Source organism: Onychostoma macrolepis, chromosome 01, assembly GCF_012432095.1.
Source record: "Onychostoma macrolepis isolate SWU-2019 chromosome 01, ASM1243209v1, whole genome shotgun sequence".
Classification (NCBI taxonomy): Eukaryota; Metazoa; Chordata; class Actinopteri; order Cypriniformes; family Cyprinidae; genus Onychostoma; species Onychostoma macrolepis.
In genome coordinates, this window is record NC_081155.1 from 31,249,908 (window position 1) to 31,267,224 (window position 17,317).

At 36.3% G+C, this 17,317-nt stretch overlaps 1 protein-coding gene across 4 annotated transcripts in view; it reads left to right on the forward strand.

The window, feature by feature from the left end:
- The first annotated feature begins 1,061 nt into the window (after positions 1-1,061).
- pds5a (PDS5 cohesin associated factor A) overlaps positions 1,062-17,317 on the forward strand; it is a 34,137-nt gene continuing 17,881 nt past the window's right edge. For 2 of the 4 annotated variants that reach the window (XM_058771102.1, XM_058771126.1), the window contains exons 1-2: positions 1,062-1,220; positions 1,949-2,110. In XM_058771102.1, the coding sequence (XP_058627085.1) occupies positions 1,982-2,110 (129 nt within the window). In that variant the 5' untranslated portion in view covers positions 1,062-1,220; positions 1,949-1,981. Of the gene's footprint in view, positions 1,362-1,467; positions 1,487-1,948; positions 2,111-17,317 lie in introns of those variants that run through there. The other 2 variants (XM_058771112.1, XM_058771120.1) reach the window with 2 other exon arrangements.

A 17,317-nucleotide genomic window follows, 5' to 3' on the forward strand; every position in this document is an offset into this window, starting at 1 on the left:
AATCTGAAACAGAAAGAGATTTAATAGCAAGCATGCCAACACGAACGAGGAATTTGTCTTGATGAAACCTCCAGTACACAGGGAAAAATACAAGATAAAATAAGTGTGTGTGTATTTATTTATTTATTTAAATATATAACAAGTGTAGGATTACACCAAAATGTAAACGAATAGCTTGTTTGAACATTTTTAACACATTTATCTAAAAATACATCTATAATTCTGTTAACCTGTTTTGTCCCATGTCTTAGGAATACTATTATATATCCTTGATACATAATAGAAGTTTGGAAACATTACAGTTTTTAAATGTTTTAATGAAATCTGTTGATCACCAAGGCTGCATTTATGTGCTCAAAAATACATAAAAACACTAACATTGTGAAATGATATTACACTTCAACTGTTTTCTATTGTATATTTTAAAATGTAATTTATTTCCGTGATAGCTACATTTTTAGCATCAGTACATCAGTGTCACACGATCCTTTAGAACTCATTCTATCATTAATGCTGATCTGATGCTAAAAAAAAAAAAAATCTTATTAATGATCAACAGTTGTGCTACTTAATATTTTTGCAGAAACCATGATATACTATCATTCAAATGTTTGGGGCCACTGCGTGTGTGTGTGTGTGTGTGTGCATTTTTTTCAGTAAATATGTATTAAATTGATAGTAAATTTACATAAATTTACAATACAAAAGATTCTATTTCAAATGTTAATACTATTTCTCAATATTACTACTATTTGCACTGCATTTTTGATTAAATGAACGCAGCCTTGGTGAGCATAAAAGACATTAAAACATTTAAAATCACCCTGAAATTCAATTCATTTTTTTAGGCGGGGTAAGTAAAAAACGTATGCTATGCAATTGCCTACATTGTTAACACATACAGATGCGGTTATTTCACCAGTTGTACAAGTCAATGTAAAGGCGCGTCTTCTCTGACATTTACGGTAAACCAAGTTCAATGCCATTCTTTCACATTTTAGGCGTCTCTTTTCTAAGCTGTATGGTAATGTTTCTCCCTCCATCGGCGCGTTGCAATACCGTCTTTCAGCCAATGGGGTCGCTGCGCCTCCACTTTCCACGCGAGGACGTCCACACAACCCTGTATGAAAGAGACGGAGCTTTGTGCCCTAAACTAAAAAAAACACCCGAACCTGAACCCGAACCCGACTCATGAATTAAAACAACGACTTGTCTGTGAGGTAATGACCGGGGAATGATCTGTAGGCGGTTGTAAGGCAACTGGGGTCGCTCGAGGGAGTTTAATTCAAACAGTTTGTGTGGGATGATCAAGTTGGTGGTCGCTGTTTGCCTCGCTGAGTGAACTTGTACAGAGAAAACAAGTAAACATTTCAGATTTCTTACCGTCTAAAGTTAAGATAACGGCCGTAGTGGAGTAGTGTCGAGTGAGCGATATGGAATAAATGTTTTTGGGGTCACAGGAAGCTGCGGGTTGTGATTTTAATAGGTAAATGTGAGTGTTGGCTGTGTGTTTGTTGAGTAGTTTGAGGCCTGGAGCTGACGGCTAGGCCAATAGCAGCTCAAGGAGCTCTTTTACTCTCTGAGGCGCTTTTAAACGATGTTTTATTTTCCAAGTAGTATGGTTATGTCTGAATGTGCATAATATGTGGAGACCCTTGTCAAGAGAGCTTTAAATGCATAGATACTACGTTTTAGAGTAAAAGCGCGGCAGCGGAGCGGGTCTCGTTAGCTCTCAGGCTAGGACTGCTATTAGCTTCATTAGCTTCGTGCTTTTATTAGGAATTTTTCCGCAAACTGTCGTGTGTACGGTTTTCGTGTCCTTGCACGGTTGTAGAGATGTTGGCTACACGCCCAGAGAGCGCGAAACAGAAGTGCAAAAGGTGTTTTTCAGTGTTTTTGTAGTGGTGTGGTGGGTTTGTGTGCTGAACTTTAGTGTTGTTGCCTATAGAGGCCAGTAGAGGACCGTCTGTCTGTCTGGAGAATGATGATGGAGTTCCCACAGCAGCCTCAGCAGCAAAGACCGGCGGGGGACGGAAAGATCACCTACCCACTGGGTGTCAAAGAGATCACTGATAAAATCAGCAACGATGAAGTCGTCAAACGACTCAAGGTAAGAGTGACAAATGCAATCACATCACAGGAATGAATATATCGAGCTTTATAGTAGGTTTAGTTAATAGAAGTTACTAGTTAGATACTTTATTGGAAAACCCTAGTGCATGATTCAGTTATTAATCTATAGTAGTATTATTTATATAATGTTTTAATGTCCCCCTTCTGAAGATGATGAATTGGTTAAACTGGATGGCCATGATGTTGTGTCCTGTCTATTCTGTACTTGATTACCTGTAACAGGTTAAATGGCATTTGTGAGCCTAGTTTAGTTCTAGTTAAAGGTGAATGTGAATGTACATGGACCAGTAATAGTGCACTGATCATATTTGCAAAATGCAGCTATCATATTGCTATTGCTCAGACTTTTAGGGCTATGAACATGGAGGCTAGTGGTTAAATGAATAGCTCACACAAAACTGAAAATGTTCAGAAAAATCACTCAACCTTAGGCCATCTAAGATGATGAGTTTGATTCTTTTTCAGAATAGAATTGAAATCACTTGCTTACCGGTGGATCCTCTGCAGTGAATGGGTGCTGTCTGAAGGAGAGCGTCACAATAATTCACAACACAATTCCAGTCCATCACGTAACAATCTTGTGAAGCTAAAAGCTGCATGTTTGTATTAAACGAGCCGATCATTAAGACGTTTTACTTCAAAGTGTTGCTTACGGCTAAGTCCCCCATCTATAATATTGCTTTCTCCAGTGAAAAAAAATCATCTTGTCTGAAGCAGGAGAGAAATACATGCTGATCAAACGCAATCTACAAGCAAAAAAAGTTCTAAACAAATATGAAAGTGGATTTTGATGTGAGGGGACAACCGGGGATTCACTTTTTCACTGGAGGAATCATTATTATGGATTATGGACTATTATGGCCAGAAGTGATGATTTAAAGTTCAAAAGTCTTAATGAATAATTAATTACAAACATGCAGCTTTTCACTTCACAAGATGTTAATTGATAGACTAGAGTTGAGTTGTGGATTATTGTGGACTCTCATTGTGACAGCACCCATTCACTGCAGAGGGTCCATTGGTGAGCAAGTGATAAAATGCAAAATTTCTCCAAATCTGTTTTGATAAGGGAAAAAAAAAACTTTTCTACATCTTGGATGTCCTGAAACTGAGTACATTTTATTAGCTTGATGTGATCAGACCTGCACCTTGGAGACTTTCTTTCTGTGAAAAAATCCCCTAGACTTGCATTGACAGAGGGAGTAAAGCTGTATCTAGTGACTTTGAGGTGGGCACTTTTGATTAGGGTCAGTAAACAACTAATTTCTTGCTGTTATTTTCAGTGCGTAATCGATGTTTGTGTTCTTTCTGTTTGTTTGAATAGCCTATGTATTGATGGAAGTCACTGGCACAGAAAGGGTAGTATTGCAGTAGTATTGTTTAGAAAAGCTTTCAGAACAAAAGAACTTAGTTTACTGCATTTTTCTTAGTGTTTGTTTATTTTGAAATAATTTTTGGGAATAAATGTAATTATTTTAAAGGGGTCATGAACTGCTCTGTTTTAACCCCCCATTAGAATGCTCTGTTTGAATAGGCAAGGCAGATTGTAAACTCTGAAGTAAACATCCACTGCTATGACTGGCAAACAGTTGTGAATGTTTGACAGCCTACATCCTTCATAGATGGACGCTGCTGTGTTTTAGGTTAAAAACGCATAAATTAGGGATGCACCAAATGTTCGGCAACCAAAATGATTCAGCCGAAAATAGCAAAAAAAGCTCTTTTGGTGTTCAGCCGAATAAGCGAAAAGACCAATAAATTGTACCGAACAATGATGTGACGCGATCAAATAGAGGCACGCACTAATGCAGCAAACATGTCAGCAGTGTGTTCAAAACTGTCAGAGAAACACAAAAAAATCATTACAAGCACCAACAGCGTGAGACCGTTTAGTACTGCTTGTCTTCGATGCGATACGTGCGACAAACATCTTCCCAAAATCATAATGAGAATCATTTATAAATCTGCAGGGGAAAAAATGCGAAAAACCGGGTTCGGTATTTGGCCTTCGGCCCAGTGTTTCATTTTTTTCGACTTCGGCCAAGAATTTTCAATTCGGTGCATCCCTAGCATAAATACTCAGTACATACATTACCAGTCAAAAGTTTAATGTTTTCTATTTGTATATATTTTAAAATGTAATTTATTCCTGTGAGCAAAGCAAAATTTTCAGCATCATTACTCCAGTCTTCAGTGTCACACGATCCTTCAGAAATCATTCTAATATACTGATTTGCTGTTCAAGAAACATTATTATTATTAATGTTTTTATCATCGATATTTAAAACAATTGAGCACACTTTTTTCAGGATTATTTGATGAATAGAAAGATCCAAAGATCAGCATTTATCTGAAATAAAAAGCTTTTGTAACATTATACACTAACATTCAAAAGCTTGGAGTCATTATCATTTTTTTTTCTTTGGTGAGCAGAAGAGAATTCTTTAAAAAACATTAAAAATCTTACTGTTCAAAACTTTTAATAGTAGTGTATGAAACGATATGTAATAACAGACAAGGCAATAGTTACCACGTAATGAAAACAGTTATTCACGCTTGTGTGGTTTGACATCAGATCCAATATAGTCAGAACAGCATCGTCTTTCAGTTTGTCTTTCTGAAATTCCTGTCGAATAGTGCCTTGTTTGTAAACGAATCCATGGTAAAAAAGTGAACAAAGGACCAAGCTCTTACTGACACAGTCCGCCACTTCATTAAAAATAAAGTTTGTTTCGTTTCTGTGTAGACCTGTGTTTGCCGCTTTTGTCATTTACCTACTACATGTGCGAGTTGGTGGGCGGGGCTAAACAGGCAGTGATGTAGAAGACGGCTGTCTTTCACCAGACCACGTTGACGTTAATTTCACTGAACAAAAACGCATCATCTAAATAAGTAAAAATGGGCATTGTTGCATTATAAAAACCATTTTAATTAGGGCTGGGTTTTGACAAAGATTTCACGATTCGATTCGATTCTGACTGATATATATTTTTTTTTTGGCTTGAATTGCTTAAATTACACAATGAAGTTTTATAATAAAAGTTACAATTACATAATATTTCTACTTCAATATTTTATATATTATATATATATATATTATATTTATTTAAATGGTGGCTGTCATAAAAAAAATATAAATTAAACATTGAAGAACAGTAAAAGTTATAATTAATATATTATATGGTGCATATATTTAGCAAAATGCCCCTCTCTACAGTTTAATTTTCTAGCTGACTAATGAGTTTATGATCACCGGATATGTTTTTCTGTGGTAAATGTGACGTTACATGACGTGTAATTGTTTACAAACCGTTATATTGATGTCTTTGCGCGGCTGAAACACTGATTGAGCGATTACATGAAACAGGATATGGATTGTAAAGTTGTACTCTTTCTTTTAACTTACCTTCGGATGTTTAGTCATGTTTATTTTGTACTGAAACTGGTATTAATGTGGAGGAGATGATCAGTTCACATGTGCTAGGCACTGCCTGTTCAACTGTCTGTTCAACTGAGGCGCTACAGCGATCTGCCACTCCACATTAAGCCGCACCAAAACCGCATTTATTGTTTTAATACTGCAATACAATGGACAGAATTTGAAATCTGAGACTGTTTTATATTAAAAGTACCAAAGCACAATGCTTATTGTGATATATTGGATGGGAAGTGCCTTCAATGTACCGTCTATTAAGTGAACACCGACTAATCGATCCTTGGGATTTAAGAATCGATATCGTATCGTAAAAATGATAATCGATTAAAATCAAGATATCACTTTTTTTTTTTTACCCAGCCCTAGTTTTAATGCTATTCCTTGATGAACTTTCCAATGGTTTTTGACTTGTTTTAATGTGTTGGCTAACGTTATATGAAGATGAATTTTGTCAGGATATACATTTTTTCCATTGTTCTGCATTGCCCCAGCTGATTTGAATAAATAAGCTAAGCATTGGCTGACATTGAGTGTATGCTGCTCTTTTTTCTTTTTCTTTTTTTTTCTTTTTTTTAAACGACTGCCTAAAATTAAATGATGATAATGCGAGTAAAGCATATGGCATAATTGTGACCTATTTTTAGCGGAATTCATTGAGGGATTTGACAGTGTGATTCATAGATTAAGTGTTTCAAATGTAGGCTATTATATACACATGCACAGAGTTTGCAACCTTTTGGGTGTTTCTTGCTTTTATGGCGCTTTCCACTGCCTGGTACAACTCGGCTCGGCACGGTTCAGAACGGCACGGCTCAGTTCAGCTCGGTTTGCATTTCCACTGCAGTTTAGTATCGCTTTAGAGTGGGCGGGATTATTCACGTGTTGTTATAGTTGCTCCGCCTCTACTGCCGTGACTCCTGATAAACTTTTTAATTCTGCGTTGCTCCATCACGCTCTCGCTGGATCCGCTCCTCGGCTATCAACAAAAGACAGTATGTACTTCCTCAACAGACAACGAAACAGCCATTTTTTTGGTTGTTAAAAGAAAGTTGCGCTCATTCAAAACAGTCGTGTTCGATCTTCGCTGGCTGCTGATTTAAATCTAGCAGGTCTGTTGTGTCTCGTGCCGCAAGTTCGATGACGCAGGCAGTGACTATTTTCTCCGGCCAATCAGTGATCAGCAGAGTTTACACGTCACATTTTGGTAACGGTACGGTTCGCTTGGAGCCTTGGCCGAAATGGTGCTAAAAAAAAGTACCGTACCATGCAATGGAAACAGTGTTGCCAACTTAGCTAATTTGTCGTTAGATTTAGCGACTTTTCAGACCCCCATTGACTTTTTTCCAAAATGGAGACTAGTGACAAATCTAGCGACTTATTGGACAACCTTAGCGAGTCTCTGTGATCGCTGGTACTGCCGCAATATTATGTTGCTTCTTAAATTTTCCATGCAAATATAGCCGAAATCACAGAACAGGAATTGTCTTTGTCTTGTCTTGTCTTGTGTGTATTATTTGATTTCATCAGACGACGGCTCAATTATAAATTATTACACAATTTTTGTGCAGACTTCTTGGAAGGGAGAACTGGTTATGTATTATTAAAGGGCTGCGTTTCATTTATCCCATTGACTGACAACAGAAACAGTAAAATATAAAGGAAAACAGTTGTATTTAGCATTTGGCTGCATTAAAATACAATATGAGCACAGAGAGACAAACAAATGTAAAAGGCAATATGACGCGATGACGTCATGAATATGCTAATTAGCATATGATGTCATTTAGCGACTAATCAAACTGGCTTTAGCTATGCACATCCCTAGTTTATACTCTACTGAAATCAACCTATTATTGGTTGGATTACTGCTTTGTTTCTGCATTTTAACATTGAATAGCTAATTCCACAGTTTAGCTCTGTTTTAACTTAACTGAAGATTAGCATTATAAGGCAAAGACACGTCCTTCACTGTGGAAGTAAGAGTGGAGAGAAAGACAAGCTCATTGGTTTTCTGTGTGCATCTCTGGATTATTAATTCTCACCTACATGTAATTACGAATAAATGTGTGCATGGGTTTTTTTTCTGCATTCTTTGAATTAGAAATGAATATGTAATGTATAATATGGTGGAGAGATTAGTGCACTCTTGTGCTGCCTTATCCTCTTGATGCTGAAATTCTTTGGAGTAGGGGTGTACGATATTGACAGATTTTCTTTTCTTTTTTTTTCTTTCTTTTTTTTAATCTGTTCCAGCTTTGTTTTCATTTGGCGGGGGGGAAACAGATTCCCTTAATGCTAAATTTAAAGTAAAAAAACAAAAACAAATTGTTTAACCGTTGTATGAAGTTAATATTCATGATCACTAACCTTCAGGAAAATGGCACTTTTGCTTGTATAATATTACTTAACTATATCTTATCTTATAAAAAAAACATACAGGGATATTTTTGCTTTACATTGCTTTAATCATAGGGGCATTCTAATAGCTTCATCATGCAGTAAATGCTTTTGGACTCTCAATGCATGTTTTTTTTTTTTTTATTTAGCCTAGTTTTTTTTTGTAAAGTGAGTAATATAACTAAATGTCAGCTCGCATATTTTTAAAACAATTCTGATATTGTGGACAATAAATATTGCACACCCCTACTGTTAAGTGTTTGTAAGCCATTGCTTTTGAGTGTTTTATACTGTTACACATTCAAGTGCAACTTGTAGACTGTCTCTAAAATGCTTTGCAGTCCTACATTTCAACTTGTGTGTCATTGTGTTTTGTATTGTTACACACAACCATTATGGCAGTGCTAAATAGACGGATGTTTTCAACAAATCAGGCCATTAAATATACCCTTTCAGCTAACATTTTTGTAGAAAATAACATTGTGATCTCATAGATGAGGCTGTCCTTCTTGTGAACTAAACATGAATTAGGTCAGCCCGTCCTCCCAAAATATCCAGTGGTAGTGGAAATAAATGGCTAATGAGATTGAAACATAGTGCCACAACTTGCTATTTTCTCTCATAACTCCTTAATGAATTAAACAACTGTGGGCTCTTTGAGACAATCAATTTATACATAAAATTTTTTGTTATTAGAGTATCAGAGTCTTTTGGAGGAAAATGGAGTGACTTCTGGCCTTCCTGCTCTTGCCAGTGTGCTGTTTTGACTGAGTCTGAAGCTCAACTGCTTTCCTTGAGTTTAGAGCACAGGCTGCCCTTCCCCCCACTTTACCAAACACACCCGCTCGCGCTCTCTCTCTCTCTCTCTCTCTCTCTCTCTCTCACACACGCAGGCGCCAGAGAGAGGTAGAAGGTAGAGAAAATCATTTCTCCTGGGTCCTAGAACTATAAGTGTTAAGTGCTTATGAAAGATGAGATCTACAGAAAAGAGTGTATGCATGCAAAGACTCAACGGTCATCTCAGTTAAACATTGCACTCTTCATGCAGATTAGCCTAATTATTTACCTGTAGCAAAGTATGGCCATTGCTTTTATGAAGAGGTAAATCCAAAGCAAGGGCCAAAACAGTGTTATATTTGTCAATCAGTAATTATTCCAAATTTTTCCAAAACATTGGTCTTTATTTTAGGCAAGTAATAGACTTGAAATTACCATTGTGTTTTCTAGGGATGCACGCTATTGGATTTTTGCCGATATCTGTCCAATATGCCGATACTTTTCAACTCATTTTGGTCAATAGCCGATACTGATACCGATATATTTCCTTTTGTTTGGAAACAACAACAGTCTATCCTTGTGTGGAAATTATAAGCAAATTATTTTTAATTTTGGTTAGTTTTTAACAAGAACTTATTTGTTAGAATTAAATAAACCAATAATGAAGTTATTTTATAATGACAGTACATTGAAGCTTTGAAAATAACTAAACTATATATCAATCGCTGCATTTTTTTTTCTCTCTCTCTGAAAGATGCAGTAATAACCTTAACATTTTATTTTAAGATTTAACATTTGTAGATGGTCTAAAGCAAAAGAGTTGTCAAAATTCTGAAAATCTTTTAGAGCTCATAATTTGTTTAAAAAATATAGGGTAAATTAAGGGGAAGGTTTCTATTAAGCTCACCAAAATCTACATTGAGACATTTATAGTGCACAAGATATTTGTTTCCGTACAAGAAGTTATGTTAAAATAAAATATTAATCTCTCACACTAAAATATCTAATTTTATTTTAAATGACAAAAGCATTTTGATTAACATATACATCATTAAATGCAAAAAGTTTGGCTGTGCTTAATGGGTATGTTTTTGTACCCTTTAAGCACACCCCTGTTCCCAGTAAGCTAAGTACCTAAGTAATCATGTTTTACTTAATTCTTGTTTATTTTAAACAATCTTGTTAAAGAATATTTGAAAATGTTTAATTTGAAGGTACAGAGTTAATCACAAAAAACAGAACACTAAAATCAAGCAACAAGGCATTCAATTTGATCAGTTATATATTCATAGTGAAGTGTCATTTTAGCACATTGCAACATCTATACTAGTCCACGTTCAGCTAAGTAACACATTCAAAAATCAAATAAAACAAACCAATAAAACATTTCATTCATGGGGATGAACACAGAAACTAGCCTCATTATGAAGCCTCTTATTAAATGGATGTCAACTTATCTATCTTATTATTTGAGTTGACTAATTCCATAGAAAATCACATAATGCATGATGATCACAGACTCCGATTCTTTTAGCTTCAGACTTTAATTCCATCCATTCGAAAGAGATCAAACGTGTTTGATATTTTCAGCAGATTTTAAAACACATTGTTTTCATTTGTCACATGTCTCCTAGCAACAATGCGCATATTTCTGTGTGAGTTTGTTGTGATCGGAAGGAATTTAAAGTCAGGTAGTGTGTGATCCTCAGTTGTTTAGTGTATGATGGCCAGTTTTCCTCTGTCACTATTTACAAAGTCAGTAAGTGTATGATGCCTGGTGTCTTAAAAATCTTTTCAAATTTTGAAAGTTGTGTAGTGTATTCTAGCCTTTAAGGCCCGTTCACACCAAGCACGATAACAATAAAGATATAGTTCACACCACAACTATAACGATAAAGGCACAGAGAAACGATATCGTTGGAATCACTTTCAGAACGATTTTTTCCAGCTGATAAACGATACAAACATTGACAGCCAATCAGAATCCATCCTGCTATAACTAGCTTGAGAATTTAAAGCGGGTTGACTCGCATGCGCTTAGAATGTCGCATGCTAATGTCATTATCTTTATAGTTATCGTTCTTGGTGTGAACGGGGCTTTAGTCGCTTTTTTCCTGGATCAATACGACAGGGTTCTGATGGCTCCTCCTTTGTATGAACATGCCTCTTTCATCTTTGGGCATAAACTGGAATTACATCTAGATTTTGTCTTAAGGCTGTGAAAATAAGTTATTAATCATTTTAATAAAGATGTACTTAAAGTGACAACCATCAGTTTATATTTAAAGTCTGTTTATGAAGTATTTATATAGACGTTCAATGTGGAGGAGTTTAAAGAGAGCACACTGAGTTTAATTGGAGCAGCAACAATTTTTTATAAATTTCATGTAATATGTATTAAAATGACAAGATTTTGCAAAATAAATAATCTAGGTCATGTATTAAGTTTAGACATATTTTAATATGAACAACTATTAACAAAATCTATGAAATTATACTTTTACTTATTGATGTCACACTGAAGCTGTGTGATTTTCATAGTCGTGTACCCTTTAAGCTCACCGTACAATAATATGAAATCTTTAAAAATTACAGCAGCATAAAACCACAGACCAGCAATAAACTTTCAATTTATAATATTATGGATTTAGAAGTACAAGTCAGTAATGCGTGTGAAGTAATATATTAGCGTAGCACACAATCGTATACAGCTAGTCAGCTAACTGTTCTGTAGCATCTACACTATGTTGCTAAAACTATCTTTTGGATCTAACTGTAATTATTTTCCACATCCAAGTTCCAGGTTATAATATGCAAAAGTCTATACATTAATCTCTTAATTTTACAGTAAGTACTGAAACTAACTCAAAATAAAGGCTTAAACCTCTAAAAGAAATGCACATTTAAAGGGCTCCTCTTTTAGTGAAAGTTGAAGTGAATCCCTTACACTTTAACCCACCCTTAAACTTACCTACACCACCAAACCTGTCCCTAACTTTACCCGTATCCCACCTCAATAGCAGCAAAAGTGTTTTGCAATACAATATGACCACAATAAGTACATTGTACTTATTTTTTGATGTAAGTACATAGTAGTTAATGCCACCTAATATAAAGTGTGACCCATTATTTTTTCTTTTTATAATCTGAGCTCAAAAATGGAAGTGTGCTTAATGGGTACGTTTAACCTAACATGTTACAAATTAATGAATAAATCAGTATATATAAAATAAAATAAAATAATTTAATTTACTAATGTCATGTTTGTGATTCATGTAAGCTATAGCTTCTGACCTTTAAATCAAAACATACTCATGATTTTATGACATCAATTACTGCTTTATTTAATCAGAAACCGAGTCTAAATGTTATTTGTGTATTCTACTTTCATTTTTATTAGAAGTAGGCCAGCAGCGCCTCCTACGGAATTAAAACAAGCACACCATGAGCACATGTGAGTTAAAGTATTCCTCTTATCGGCGAGACATATCGGCATAATTTTACATATCGGGCCGATGCCGATATTTACATTTAAAGCCATTATCGGCCCATTCCGATATCAGTCCGATAATATTGTGCATCCCTAGTGTTTTCTGTCCAAGAATTTCACATTTTCTTTTTTCTTTTTGCAAGACTTTTATTGTAGTGGACCTAAAAAACACATTTCTTGATCAAAGGTTTCTATAATCACTTCATTCCAGCTCTGCTCCTCACAAGAAAGACATTTTGAGCGATCTTGGAGTGAGAAAGGAAACACTCTGACAAAAACCATGTTTCTTGCTGCTGTATAAGTCACAGCTCCACCTCCGTTTCTACTTCCACTCAGCAACACATACATAATCTGGAACACAGACAAGCAGTGTGATACAAACAGTGAAGCATGATATACTATATATCAGCATTCTTCATACACCCATCAGCCAATAATTTTTGAGGATTTTCTAATAACTATTTCAAAGTAATAAAGTAATTAGATTTCTTAAAGTAATTACATTCACTTGTTGCCATGTTACAGGTTTGTATGTGCAAAAATTCACATGGCTCTTTGGCGTTAAAATCAAGGGAGACAATAATTATTAAAAAAAAAAAGTTTTCAAAATAAAGTCCTCAGCGTCCAGTGTTGGCACATGTGACCTGCATGCACGATGCATTGATTTCCAAAGTCAATGTTTAATAAGCCTTATTTGTGTTCTGCTGAATTCAAGATCTATGTGTCTATGGACTATACACCTGTTACAAAACAAACATGCTTTTTGGCTCTGACAAGAAAAAAATAATGTTTTTGTTATTTTGCCAAGTTGCAGTTTGGTTTTGATTAGGCTTGCTGCGGTTGGTGGTGATACAGGTGTTAAGACGCAACACTGGTTATGTCACTTGCCCACCGCGGCACCCCAACCCCTCCCCCCCCCATTTTTGTTTTTTACAGTAATAAAAAAAATCGCTTGGAGAACAAACACTACAGTTAAAACTGAACGCGGCTGCTCAATGCCGCATGCTGAATGACAGTCGCATCACAGATCAGATTTCATTTATCACGTAAGGAGAGTCGAGCTGACTGACAAGAAGAGTGAGGTGAGACAGACAAGATGATAGCGGATGATTTAGTTTCAAAAACGAAACTAAATCATTCGCTATCGTCTTGTCTGTCTTTGGACTTTGAAAAGCCTGTTCACTTTTGCTGTTTATCTATGGCGATTTTGGAAGTTTAGTTTCCTATTTAATTGGTTCCACAGTGTTTGCTGATTTTTACTTTGTTTAAACTGTAATTCGTTTATTTTATTTGACGTCAAGGTGTATGCTGTGCCTCCGAGCTTTCTTATTCGTTTTGCTTATAAACCTTCTGCGTTTCTTAATTGGTTCCACAGTGTTTACTTATTTTCTTGTTTTGTACACTTTGTGCATTTGTGTATTTTTATTCATTTTGTTAAGTTCTATAATTTATTGTTTTTTAAGCTAAGTGAGTTTGACATCGTATTTTGTAGAGCCGAATTGCCGCTAATCTGAAAGTAAAATGTGCGCGCCGCTTTTACAAGCTATTTAAAAGCTAAGGAAAGCGAGGAAAAGATCCCCCACGGTGATACCGGTATTACCGGTGTTGTCACCCGTCGATTAGCCGGTGGCAAAATGTCCTCCCCCTCACAACCCTAGTTTTGATTCAGTAAAAGTTATTAAAGGGCATATTCCAGATTAGAGATTCCAGTCGATGTATAGAAAAATAATGTAGGAACTAGATTTTCTTTAAAGTATACTTTAAAATGCGCTATTAAGACTTCTGGAGTCGTTTTTGTGAGAGAATTTTACTTCCGCATCTGAAAACTGCCAAAACCGGAAGTGACGTAACGAGAAGGAGAGCGGTCCATTTTAACCATAGGAAAACAATGGATCGCAATGACAGTTCGGACGCTGAGGAAACTTTAAATGTTTATTTAAACTCGTATGACGGACCACAGATAAAATTATGAGCCTGCTATGCAGCCAAGAGAGCAGGGACAGGCCAGGATTAGACAGAACAACGGTCAGAGGAGACAAATTGAGTTGATGTGTGAGGAGTACAGGGCAGGTGTCTTGGTGAGAGACCAGTGTTAGCTTACAGATAAACACACGTTAGCTAACAATATGTAATCAGGCAATAGCAAAGCTAGTATTGGTCATCTATGAGTATTGATACTTACCAGTAACTGAAACTAGTAAGCGTTGATCAGGCATGTCACGCTCGTTAATATCTGACACTAACGTTACGTGATATAGCGGTTTCTCATCACCGCAGGAGAGGGAGATAAACACGTTTTTGTTTCATTAAGTGTTTGTGTGGTAAATGCGAGGCCATGGTCACAGCTGAGGAAAGTCAGTGCTGCAGGGAGTTAGATGCATACCGGGCCTTAGTGCAAAATGTCACCCCCAGACTTGATGTGCAGTGTCTGACTCTGCACCCAGGCTTTGAGGCTTGCTGTCTGAACCCATATGTGCTACAGATATCCTATATGCTCTTCAGACAGGAGCATAGACCTCTCCAGGCCAGCAGACGTGAGTGTGTTTAGGGCAGAGATCATTTATTACTCTGCATTTATACATACAAGTATTTAGCTCATAGTAAGTTAAAGATTTGAATATTAAAACCATCTGAATAATTTAGTTTTTTCAATTACAAGTTGCCTATATTTAGGTAGGTCACAACTACCTGTAAGTCACACTTTTAGATGCCATTGGTCTAAGACAATCAATATTGACAGCATACAGACAAGTTGTCTGCTGGGCCTGTGGTGTTCTGAGCAGGTACATCAGGAAGCCCTTACTGCATGTGGTGTGTCAGCCATAAAGACAGTTTCCAGAGGAAGGAGAACTTTATAAAGGTTTTGAATGGCCCCATTGTGGTGACAATCAATAAGAAAATAATCACAATCACAAATTGTCTTACTGTATAAAAACTTGTTTATGAAGTTTACATTAGATATATCAAGCAGATCTGCATTTATGGTTAATTCAGTTCAGTTTTCTTTATACAGGACTAAATCATAACAAATATTACTTCATAGCACTGTTAATACCCAACTCAAAACGCAACATTGCAACTGTTAATTAATATATGTTTGGTGCGCACATATATATATATAGGTGGTTCATAACAGCTGGCCTCCACTGCTTCAGATCTTCACACTCCCGTCTTCCAAAACCTTATAAACCCACCACATGACAAAAAATGACCAATTAGCTGTGCAAACAATGTCACTAAGCTGTCACTAAACTTGATGGATATAATATTAGCAAACTGGGTTTAACTTACTAGCTATGTCTTCTGATATGGTAATGTTTTACACGTTTTTTTAAAAATATAACGATATTTCTAATGTTACAAGCTAGCTGCGGGGCTTTACAACAACTTATATACATCTCGTTGTGTCTCATTTAAATAATTATGCTCACTGATTTGGTAGTTAGCAAATGTTAAAAAACAAGACTTGCGGTACACCGTTTTCGTGGAACAGCATCTCTGACTGATCAGTGAGCATCATGTCTCCCGCCGGCGGCCTGACCACAGGCTGACGGTCGGACCCGATGAAGCTGCTGTGTGCACCGAAGAAACCGCACCAGCTCTGAGTCTCACTCACTTCTTGTTTCGGTATCCCATGTTGAACTGCATCATATCGCCGGGATGATAATCTTCCGGTATAAAGTGATCACTAAATTACACACCACCGCGTTTCTCGAAGCAGATACATTAGTGAAGTCCCGTCTCTTCACCTGTACAAACACACCCAGGCCCGGAAGATACCGTCCTATTTCTTGTTAGGAAACCTGTGGACTCGATGTCCTCACAGGCTGGAGTTTGTGCAACCTCCACAAACACAATAATTTACCATGACGATAAAAAAATTGAAATAAAAATAACTACCAAAAACACACTGACTCACGCCCACTCCCACTGAATACCAACAGAGCGTGGCACACAACTCCCTCTTGTGACGTAATATGACGCGATGTTGAAAAAAAGCGTTTTTTGAGAACTGTCAAGGAAAGTGTTTTCTTCTAAATTTGTGCCCTCACGTGTTGTAAAACGTTTTCAAATCCTGCATTAATGGTTACATACAAGGTTGTATATTCACTTGAAAAAAAATTTAACCTGCAATATACACTTTAAGTCTGTTATTCCTCTTTCTGTATTGGCTGTGTAATGCTACATTTACACTAGCGTTTTCATTTTAAAACACAAGCAGACAATGCTGAAAGTTGCTAATGCTCAACATATCGCGTAAAAATGTGGAAAATGAATAGAAATTATGATTCTGTTCAAAGAAATATGAAATAAACTAAAATTAGCTAACAAGTCCTAATGGACAGTATGGTGTTGACCCAGAAGACCCAATCAGGGACCGTAAGTGGCAGCCATGCCTTCGTTTTCAAAAGTCTCCATTTTGGGCAGTCTACACTGAAATGCTACCCTGGAGTTTTTAAACTAAAACGGGGTCTGCAACGTTTCCAGAAGTCTCCATTTTCAAGGGTCGAAAACTCTGGAGTAGAGTGGATGCCAGTCGTAACCGTGGCAAAGTTATGCATTTTAAAATGAAAATGCTTTAGTGTTAAACTTAGCCTACAGCTTGTAGAGTTTGTGCTGATGAGATGGAGGAAAGAGTGGTGTTTTACTGCTGCCTGCCACAGACTGGGTTTTGAGGACTGTCAGTTTCAGTGTCTTGTTCTCTCAGTCATGTCTAAGAGTAGTCATCTGCAGCTGCAACAGTGTGTGATGATTTGTTAGCAATTCATATGACTGCAAAATGCAGTAAAACTATTTGTGCTCTTAACTCTTTTTGTTAATGATAACTATAATAATATGTTCTTAACTTTTTAAAAGTAAAGTAGATGGATGCATTCCCTTCACTTCATTGATGCAGATTTATTGAATGTTAATGTAATGTTGTAGCTATTAACCTAAAAAATTGTGTCCGGGTGCTGCTGGATTTGTTAGTGTCTTAAAATGCAAATGTGTTTTTTTTTTTTTTTTAAAGTGTTCAAACTTGTTAAATAGGTTTTATAGTTATGCAATGTGTAAAAGCACGTAGATTGTGTCTAAAGTTTAGA